At 27.5% G+C, this 12,110-nt stretch overlaps 1 protein-coding gene across 1 annotated transcript; it reads right to left on the reverse strand.

The window, feature by feature from the left end:
• Nucleotides 1–1,919: 1,919 nt before the first annotated feature.
• Nucleotides 1,920–6,723, reverse strand: LOC114125913 (uncharacterized). The gene is made up of 3 exons (XM_027989729.2): nucleotides 6,560–6,723; nucleotides 5,771–5,964; nucleotides 1,920–3,246 (listed from the first exon to the last, which is right to left on the reverse strand). The coding sequence occupies exons 1-3, from the start codon at nucleotides 6,569–6,571 to the stop codon at nucleotides 2,229–2,231; spliced, it is 1,224 nt and encodes a 407-aa protein (XP_027845530.2). The 5' UTR covers nucleotides 6,572–6,723; the 3' UTR covers nucleotides 1,920–2,228.
• Nucleotides 6,724–12,110: the final 5,387 nt, after the last annotated feature.

Raw genomic sequence — 12,110 nt, forward strand, 5'->3', positions numbered from 1 at the left:
ATCTAATTAGGGTTTTTATATATTTTTCATTTTTCAATAAAAAATATCAAAAATACATTGTCACATTATTTTTTTTATTAGCATTTAAATTTAAAATTCTTATGAAATTTATAAAAAAAAATGTTCTTTGTATATCTAAATTATAAAAATTTAATAAAAAATTGTTCATGGGTTTTTCTACCCATATAGTCTACCCTTCAATATAGTAAAAAATTTGGAAATTCACATTAATTTTTTATAAATGTTTCAACTTTAAATATATTACTCACTGTCAAAGTATATATTTCTTCTCAAATATTTTAACATTTTGTTATAATTCCATACTTGAAATGTTTACCACATTTTTATATTATAATTTTTTATGATTTACAAAATATTCTGACTCTTTTTGAGTTACTTTTAGATATATAAATTTTAGATTTTTTTTTTTTTTAGTTTTTTTATCTAAATACATCGATGCGAATTAGTTTGTTTAGTCAAAAAAACATGAAATTTCAATGTGAGATCCCCATAAATTATTCTTAATAACTACATAAATATATTTTAAAAAAATAAGCATAATTTATTTTTATAAGCATTTTAATTTCAAATTTTTATACGATTATAACTTTGAACAGTAAATAAAGATTTAAATTTTTTTATTATAATTAGTAAAGACTTCAAAGACAATGCAGTTCATGAATTTTATTTAATGCGATATTGCGATGACGTTTTTAAAATATGTAGATTCATTTTAAGATATTACCTATTTATACTACTAACGATGAACCTATTCTCACTGGTTTTCTGGTAAGGTATTGACTCTTAGATTGATAGTGATACAGATTGATAGATGGTCCTACACAGAACCGTTTTTCGTACACAATGATAAATCATTGAATTTAAATTCATCACATCCATTAGGTACACCCACTCAACACCTACTAAATAGCAGTCAATAAAGCGATACATACTTACCAATAATTTTTTTTATTATTATTAGCTGTTTATTATTATAACTCATCAATCAATAATTAATATAGGATTATATTTTTATACCTTTAAAGAAGTATCTTATGGCGATATCGATTTCTTTATTGGTTTTTAAAATTATAATAATATAAATAATATATAATTAATACCTAATAATTATATATAATTACTCGCTTTCTATAAATTGATAACCATATTATGTTATTTTTTTTTTATATTATATCTAAATCAAAATTTGAACGAATAATTTTTAAATTAGTTAACTTTGTGTATTAAAAATAATAGGTTCTTAAGATTTTAACGAATTATAATTTGCAGGTTATAGATAAGTACTATATGTACGAATAGTGTAATAAATACTAAATCTAATACTACATAAATATAGTTATATACTTAAACTTAATATAGATATGTCTTATACATATAATAAGAAATTTATTATTAGTGTATAGTTTAGATGAGAGGATTAGCAGATCAATTTTTTCGAGGTTTCTTGACCAAAAAATCATTACAAACTAAATAAATAATAACAGTTTTATTTAAAATGTATTAAAATTTAATTTAATTTATCTTTTTTTAAAACTGTGATTTTAAAATGAATTCAAATCATATATAAAATAAAATTTTTAATATTAAATGTTAATTTTCATGATTAAGAAGGTTGAAAGAAAGGTCATATATATATATTATAGCCTGATATAGGTATAGTTCACCCACTGCTATTATAATACGTAACTCGTGCTAATAAATAATTAACAAAATGGATATAATAATAAAATAATATTATACAATTAACGGGCACGCCTAAGGTACCTACATCTTAGAAAGGTATGATGCCCACTCCATTAAGTTTAAACATTTTTTTCATTTGGATCTCTATTATTATGTGCTCGTCATCAACACATTGCGTTGCAGGTAAGTATATAGAAAAGAGTTAAATGCAAATATTCAAGTACCCATTGATCACGCGTGAAGTGATCGAATTTATTGATTTATGTTAAATTTCTATTTTCACACGAATACATGAGACAACAATCGTCGTCTAAACCATATGTGCACACAATACTGCACAACTTAACGATATTACATTACGTATATTATATATTTATATTATAGGTACCTATTATAGTATAATATTATATATTATTGTATTATATCGTCCACTGAACATTTTATTGTGCAAAAACATGGAAAAAAGATCTTAAAATTAGTGATGTTCGACTGCGTGCTGGTGAACTTGCTGACGAAAACGAAGACTAGTATTTGGGCGATCCAAGTGTTCGTTGCATAGGGGGCATCTGAAAGTACCGTCCTTGCGGGTTGTTCGGCACGTACCACATCTGTTGTGGTTCTATGTTGAACTGACGTACAGGTCCGGGACGTTGCTGCTGGTTGAAAGGCGGTTGCTGCACTACCGGTCTCGCGTTGAACTGATTCAGTTGCAACATTTGCTGCTGCTGAGGCTGCTGTTGTTGTTGATATCCCCCAGGCGCCAGCCTTTGCAGCACTGGCACAACTCTTGGCTGAGTCTGTACATTTTGAGGCACTGTCTGCAGGACTGGTACAACGGACGGTGCGACCGATCTGGGTGGTTCGAACCTCTGTACGACGGACGGCTGCGGTGCAGGTCTCGACTGCAGTCCCGGATAGGTAGGTTGAAGTTCCGGAATGGGTTGGCCGCGGGACTGTTGATAATAGTCTTGGGCATTACCGGTCAACGAGCCTTGCGATTGGTCAGTCGCCGCCACCGATGCGCGGACGATCGTCTCCACCGGCTTTTCGGTCGGTTCTCTGCCCACGAACAACACGTTTTGCGACTGTTCCGCCACGTCGTTGGTTACTTGGTTGGTGCTAACCTGTTCGACCGTCCGTGGCTCTTGGGGTCGTTCCGACTGTAGTTGGGGCTGTTCCGGCTGAACTTGGGACGGCTCGGACGCCGTTTTACGCTGCTCTTCAAAAAACACTTGTCTACCGTCCTTCGGTGAATCGGAATTAACCGTCCTGAACTGCGGCGGCCGGGCGAAGGCGGTCGTCTGGGCGACGTTCTTGAATGCCAAATTTTTGGGCAAGTTTGATGCTGCCGGCGGACCTACAGGCAGATGCGCACCGTATGCTCGGAATCCGTCTACTCCCGCAGTGTACGTCACCTCTATAGGTACGCCTTCGGGCGAGATGTATTTGTATGAGCCGACTACCGAATTTGCTTCATTTTCCGTTCCTTTGTTCAACATAACGCCTCGTTCTTCCGCGAAAATGCCATTTCCGGTTTCATATCTGAATATAAAAATAAAATATATAGGTATATTAAATATGTGTGTATAAATTATACACGTAGGTATAAACGAACACGAATGATATGAACTAGATTAGACACGATTAAATGCTGCACGAATAATATGCAACTCTTACAACATTCACGCAAGAATAAAATAATCAACAAGTTTACAATTATTATGTGATTATTATATTTTATGTGATAATAGATATTTCGTAGCCTCACAGTTACAAATATAGATAACTGTGTTAAGATGGTATTTACATGTGATAAAAAAAATGGATACTTTTAGGCGGAGATAGGGTACCTCCTAACTCCTGCTACAATAATTTAAATTAAAATATAACTGCAGTACTTTTAGTACTCAATGAAAACTCGTTTTTAATATGTCTCATTAATTTTCTTGGGCATTTGTATAATATACATACAAGATTATAGACCAAGTTTTAGAAATATTGCCAAGGTAGTAAGTACATAATATTCATTATAATATTACATAAGTAGGTACGCTCAAATCATGTTTATATTTAACTTAATAATATTTAGATGCAGTGACCAATATATTTTATGTATACAACTTACATAAATGACGCAAAGTTGTTCAAAATGTAAGTTTAGAGGGTTCGAATAAAAATATAGACTTAAAATTAAAAATTAAACTATTTACGCACAAAAATTATAAATTTAATTTTTCTAGATAATTGTAGGCAAAAAAAATAATTTAAAAAAAAAAAACAGTAAAAATGTATAATAATGACACTTATATTATTATTTTATAATTTATAGTGATCATTAAACATTAAAGAATGTACATATTTAATTCATCGTCATTACTATCTTTTTAATCATTATTTTCATATTATATTAAAATAAATTATTAGGCACTTCATCGACTAATTATTGTATGTGTTTAATTGCAGTTATTTTAATTTTTTTATTTGTGCAAGTTAAAATTTCAAAATAATACTATAATTTCGTGCGCAAACACACACACACATACTTACCAACAGTAATGAATCTTTTATAATTAAAGCTCAAAATAAAAAATAAAAAAAACAAGAAATATAAAAAGACAATAAATTAGATTTCTATCAATTTTATCCAAGAAAGAAATTATCTAAAAATATATTACCTTAAATTTCTATAACCATATTAAATAAATAATTAATTGTAAAAAATCAATACTAATTGATTAAAATTCACTAAAGATATAAAGTTAATTCATTAAGGTACAAATCATTATTCATACAAATAATCAACATCTTATTTGTATAATATTATAGAGTACAAAAATTGAATACTTGGAATCTGCATGTTTTAATCTATAATTTATTATAATTTAATTATTTATTAGATAACTTGTTTTCATTTCGTTTTTTGATACACTATGAGCTTATATTTTAGAGAACTATATCGATGAATGTGATTCACATAAATAAAATAAACAAAATTACAGTTATAACTTTTCAAACACGCTCTTTTTTATTTATATATTCTATATATTTAACTGATTGGTGATATTAAGTCTAAATCGCATTACTTATAAGATATATTCATGCTATCAGCTCAAATAATAGCTAGATATCGCTATTACAAGTAGCTTAATTAATATTACAATTTAACAAAAATTAATCGAATCAAAATTTAAACAATTTAAACTTAAGTTAATACGAGTATATAATAAAACTGTGTACAAATATATTATGTGGCAATATTTATGTAGTAGTAATAGATTTTCATGGTTACGAAATTGTTATTATGAAAAAAATATCTTATACATTAAATTATTAAGTTATTCTTTTCCCTGTTATCATAATAATATAAAAATTATATCATAATTCATAAATAACTAATATTAGCTAATTTGATTTCTCCTAAATCGTAATCATAAAATCACACAATAAAAAAACAATTCCTTATTATTTATATCTAACTATACTATTTTTCAATATTCATGTTTTATTGTTTGTTTCATCCGATCAACCGTAACCTCTAAATTGTACAACATGTTATTATATCTAATTCCCACGCCATCGTAATTTTCTAGTGATACAAAATGTTTTTAAAAATATCATCTTTTGCAAGGTTTAAATATTTGAATGTATAAATTTTTTTAAGATTTTATAAAAGTTTACATTTTTATAGAAAAATAATTAATACACAATGTTAAGAATATCATACTTGTATGACCTTATATAAATTTTATGTAATTGTGTTTGCTTATATATTTATAATAATTTAAATTGTAAGCTATAAGTTTGATAAAAATAATATACCTATACGAGTATAATAAATAAAAATAGTTTTTATGCAATTTAATAACATGTATAAAACAAAAAAAAAACATTTTTACTGTCGTTATAACACCATCATAACCCATGTAAACTTATATTTTTATAATATTCAACACGCAGTAAACCAAATGGATGGAATAAAATTAGTACAGGGCCAAGAAAAATTGCATATTTTTAATGTATTTACCGTCTTGTATATAAAGTCATATAATTAATATTGAAATCTCACTTGTAGTTATAATCACCATCCAATGATTCTTCTCTAGCATAGAGGTATATTGGTACAAAATCTGGCTTTAATTCATTAGCTACTTGCTGTTGAGAATTTTTAGCTGGTGAAGTATTTAATGCCTGTGGTTTTTGTTTTAATGGATCAGCTGCCACTGACAAACACGTCACGAGCAAACTCATCAAGGTATATTTCTGAAAGTAAATTAAACTCTAAAATGAATGTTATACATAAATATGATGTACAATATACAATATAGTACGATTATGAACTATTATTATTTATTAGTTACACCCATATGACTTGATTTTTTAAACACTAATATCGGACGTAAGATTATCTTTTATTAAAAATGGTATTATTATTAAAGTGAACGTTAAAAATTAAAATTAACTATGTGTTTAAAATGAGTTCAGCAAAAGTTTGTTAGTGTTGATTATTGTATAAGTTTAAATAGTTTAATACATTATGTTATTAGTTTTATCAATATGCAAAATTTTAAAAAATTCACATGAATAAAAATTATAAATCGATTACCATATTATACTTTACTAAATACTTCATCAATATCATAATTTTTGTAAAAATAATTAAAAAAATTGTAATATTAAATGATGAAAAAGACTTAATACAAAACAATAAAACTATTAATCATTCTTTAAGAGTTAAAACATAAATAATTAGTGATTTTTATGTAAAATGTCCAAACGAAAATCAAAAACACATTTTACTTATAAAAGTATAATATTAATAAACATAAAATTATTTAGATTGAAAAATATTACTTACCAGAAGCTCCATAGTTTTCGTATTATATTTTAGAACCACTTTGGAACTGTGAGAGAAAGATTATTGTTTTTACTTTCTTCTGCTCAAGCCTATTTATGTGAACTCATGGCCAAGGTTAGGTTACAAGTTCATGTTACATCCGAGTACCAAGAATAGGTAGGGTAAAACCACTTCCTTCGATGAATACTTAGGCCTATCGCGATGCATTATTTTAGCCGAAAGAAGTAGGAAATTAATACAGAAACGTGTGGGTATTATGCAATAACTATGCAGCCGCATCCAACCCAGAGGTTAACGACATTCAATTATTGTTGCTCACGAGACGCCGAAATCATATATCTTAATCCTGCGGCGATTATTATAAGAAAAAACTGGTAATCGTCGATGATCCGTGGTTTGTACCACGTCCGTTTTGAGTGTTTTCTTTTAATATATAGGTACCTACGCATACGATAATGCAAGTAAGATATATTGCAGTAAATTATTGTTGTACGTGAAATGCGCCAGTTTTTTAATTAAAATTTAAGACGTATCTACAATGTTTTGTCTTGGCATTAAATCAATTACTTTTACTTTGAATGTTTCGTAAATAGTGTACAATAGTGCATGGCTCTCAATTTTTGATACCTACCATCTGATAACAATAATATACATTTCAACGACTTTAGAAATCTAACGTAATAATAATACCTATATACATATATATTTAACCTAATCTTGTGTAATATTAAATCGTTTGTTTACAAAATTTAACGTTTAAGATTAATAGCCTTAAGCGTCGATCTACAATTATAGAAATCGTATCGTAATATCCACTTATTAAAACATTTTTTTTCTTTTTTATTACCACGAATACATACGTTACGTTAAAACTCACTCCTATCATAATCATCATCATCATCGTTTATATTCTTAGAAGTACCGCACATTTAAAATAACGTGACGACCTGATTTGCTTAATAAAGTGACGATGCAAAACGAATAGACTTATTACACATCTATTTATTATTATTACCTATATTCATTGCATTAAAATTGATAAATCTCAAAATGATTTTAGTCACATACTCGCATTATCTTACATTATCCAATTATATCTAAATTATTATAATTTTTGTAATTTGCATATTCAAAAAAAAATAAAGTTAGAGTATTGAACGAAAAGGTTTTGATGGCCAAAATAGCTATAAGAAAGATAACGATTTTTCAATTTTATATTTCAAACACAGGTACTTATTACTTTATTATTATAATAAATTAATAAATATTAAAGGTGATACGAATTTATTATTATCGAAACCATTATCTATACCTACCTATAGGTATAGTTTATTTTTTGCTTAAACTCAACAACATTTAGTTAGTTTACAATGTAGGATAGGTATTAATCATTGTTTCTGCTGTATTTTTTTTATTATGCTGTTTCTCGACAAACGTTATAAAATCTAAATCATAATAGACAAACGTTTGACATTTATAACACATTAAGACATTAACTATTAAATAAGTATGTATAAATTGTATTCTGAATTATAAAAATAATCTTGTTTGATTCAAAAAAACTACACAGAGGCGTGTTTTTGGTAGGACAGACATATAAGGTTTGGTGAGTTCCCACACGAAACATAGCGGCCAGCAGGTAACAGTTACATATAATAAATAATAATATACAAGTTCTTACAGGAAAAACCCAATAGGTACGTCAGTTCTTATATACCAGAGGTAGCCAACTTGCGGCTCTCGTCATTGTTAGATGCGGCTCACATTTTATTAATTATAAAATCAATATTTACCTATAATTATTATGAATTTTATGTTTTTTAGTATACGTTTATAAAAAATTATCAAATAACATAAAATTTACCCATAAACATTTTTGTTCTCGCTACCATTGTATTTATCCGTGTGGCCTGTGAATATTTTAATGTTGGCCATCATACACCCATATACGTTCATATGTAAGTGCCTACATGAAGATAAAATTAAATATGCATTATATTCTGTACTATACAACCAGTACATAATAATATTATAATATTACTAGTTGTCCCCGTGCACTTCATTGCAAGTAAAAATCGTTGTACGGGTTAAATTGTTCTGTTTAAAATATTTTTTTTTTTTTAAACAACATAACAATCCCGTAAGGTAATAATAACCTACTCTGTGTGTCATTAGTGCATGTAATATAGATTGAAATATTTATTTTAAAGAACTTCAGAGTAAATAACATTTTTGTTTTCAAATATAATAAACTGAATTATTCCTAAAAGAAAGATAAGCTTGCGTGGTTCTCATTCGCCCGGCTAGCGACCGTATCGTTGCAAACAGTGGCGGTGACCATCGCCATACTGTGACCGACAACGGCGCTACGAAAATACCCAAATTTCACTTTCAATTTTGTACACCGTCTTCTTCGAAATCGGTCCTTCAATATTTAATTTTTTTTCATTGCAATAAAATAATTATGAAACATTGAAATATCATTTCATATCACTACAGTTAGTAGTGGTCGAACCTCTTCAAATCCACTACATAATGTATTTTATAGTACTACATTACTGACTATTGATATTAAGAAGTTTAACAATAGGTACATGACAAGAGACACGAGTAATACTTAAACCAGCGTCAATAACTAAACAAATATATATTATAACTATGTACTATGTAGTGTGTGTATATATAGGTATGATATAACTACAGGATTATAACACTATACTTTATACTCTACAATCTATAGTCTACAGGTTGGTACTATAAGAAATATATATATTATATATATTATATATAGGATTGCGGTTATCTTGCATCCTGCGCAGGATTTAAAGTAATAAACTAAATCATTTTATTCATGCAAAACTATTATTTTAAACTTGTTTTGTAATAAAACGCAATATATAATTCAACAATTCTATTTTTATAAACCATGAAAAATTATTTAAAAATGTATTTTAAAGAAAATATTGATTTAATTTTAAATTTGTAAAGTCTAATCCGTAACTATTAAATTGCAAAAAATAACTAAATTTCATCATTATAGTTATTAACTTATTGTAGGTACTAAATGTATGTTAGATAATACATTAGATAATTTCGTATATAATTACCAGAAAAAATAAATTCTTCATAACTTTATAAGTAACTGATTTTTTAACTGTCCAATGATGAAATGCGTTGTAATAAATTCAATTTTGTATTAACTTTTAGTACAAAATATTATGTAGGTATTTAGCAATAAAATTTAAATTTTAAATGAAATTTGTTTTTCTCGAAATATTATTTTAACTTTTAAGGTAATAAGAAATATTATAATAAACATTTGTAAGCTACTCAAGAATCAAGATTACAAAATGAAACCTAACTAGTGGTCAAATCTATATCTTGGATTTTAACGTAGAGAAAATATTTTCGAATAAAGCTCAAGTTATATAATAATGTTATGAATATTAAGAACACTCAATCACCTAAATTGTTTGCCCCTTTGACGTGTAAACTCGATAAACCCCCTAATTTAGTATCACGCATAATCGACGTGTAATAATGAAATAGTGGTAATTTTATGACGTTATGCACCTATGAGCGTGTATAATACATAAATATATTTATAGGTAAAAATTAAAATCAACGTTGCCGTTGTCCTTGAGGTCTTCTGTAAAATAATAATAATAATAATCAAATCACATAATCGGATCGAGAAAAACTATAGTGTATAATAAACAGACTACGTCCGTGTCTTTCATTCGTGTAGGTACTTTCAAGTAGTGTTTGGACAGCCTACGCGCGTTCATAACATTATTATTATATTATTATCGACGAACACTGACTGCGCTGCCACCTTATGACGCAACTGTCGGCGGGGGAGAATAACTTGGGTTACACGGGTGCACGACAGATGATGTTTACGCATATTACCACGTCGATCATTATTAATTTAGACTTTGAATAAGTACAACTAATTACCGTTCATTTTTTATCACGTAATACATGACGTATACCTACCTGCTATATGTTCTACATAGACAGACTAGCATTTCATATTGTATACTGTACATCGCCTACGCGTAGTTATTACAGCATTCACTATAGATTATAATACTGTCTATATATAGGTACTCAAAAACTAAGCGTCGAAATCCAAAAACGAGTCGAGACACGTCCAGTCGTCCGTCGTACAGCATCTGCAGTCCCGCAGTGTAATATTCTTATGCACCCGATGTACAATAAGAACATTGACCACTGAGCTGTTCAATTCTGCTACACAGAATATCCATCAGCCAAAAGTTTCTTACAAGATTTATGCAAAGTGCAAACTACAAATAAAATATACATCATACTCTTATTATGCAAAAAACCTAGAATTAGTCTTTCGCTGCAAGTGAACAATAATAACATTACTGTACATCTAATATTCGTATTCGAATGGCGAAAAGCATAAAATCTATTATTGTTTTGACAGTTATAACTTATAAATTATAAGCATATTCTGAGTCCTGAGTGGCATCTTTAATTTATTTTATGAGTAGGCGTTCAATATACATACAAATCATAATTGTTTTTAATGCTGTTAAAATCTCTTTAATATAGACATATTATAGTAACCATACGGCATACAGTTTAATACTATATCACCTAAATCGAATTTTTAGTTACGCATTTAAGACTGATGCCTATACCACTTAAAATGGGAACTACTACCTACATAATTATATCGAAATCAAAATCATCCTCATGGTCGTGATGTTCTAAATACGAATTTTAATAAAGATACAAGGATACACTTTAAATTATAATATAAACGAAGCGTAACACACCTACCTGTAAGTTAATCATAACCAAAGAAGTTTCGAAATTATAAACAAAAATTTAAAAAATAAATATAGATATAGGATGATTAACTATATAGTAGGTAACGCAAAACTAAAACTACAAGCTCAAATTAAAATTTTAAGTTATATAAATCATAATATTTATACTACAACATTTAATGCGTGTATAATTTATCTACATCTAGTATAAAATTATTATTAAACTGAACAATTTTTTATTTAATTATTATAAATAATTGTCTTACGCCTAGATGATATAGGCAAACGTATTAGATAATAATGTACTTAAATAAATTTAAATAATAAACTTACAATAAAAAAAGACCTTTTTAACATTGTCGTATACATAGAATAAGTATTGAATATAACATACAATTACATACAATTACATACGTTCATAAAATACTTGAATTGTAAATATTTAAAAATAAAATATTGTATCATATTTAATAATTTATATAATGAAGCAGAAGGTCTATAATATGATTTAAATATAAAATATAAATAATAATAATAAACTAATATCAAAGTTATTTATATACTTTTTGTATTAAAATATATGATAAAAATATTTAATGGGGCAACAAAATTAAAATGAACAGAACATGCATAATATTATATTAATTTACTGTAACAGCAATATTTTTTCCAATATGCCATAATACTAAAAAAAAAAAAAATAAACAGCTGTAATAGCCAATATATAATTTCAACATCGTGGCCTA

Source organism: Aphis gossypii, chromosome 2 (assembly GCF_020184175.1).
Source record: "Aphis gossypii isolate Hap1 chromosome 2, ASM2018417v2, whole genome shotgun sequence".
NCBI classification, from domain to species: domain Eukaryota; kingdom Metazoa; phylum Arthropoda; class Insecta; order Hemiptera; family Aphididae; genus Aphis; species Aphis gossypii.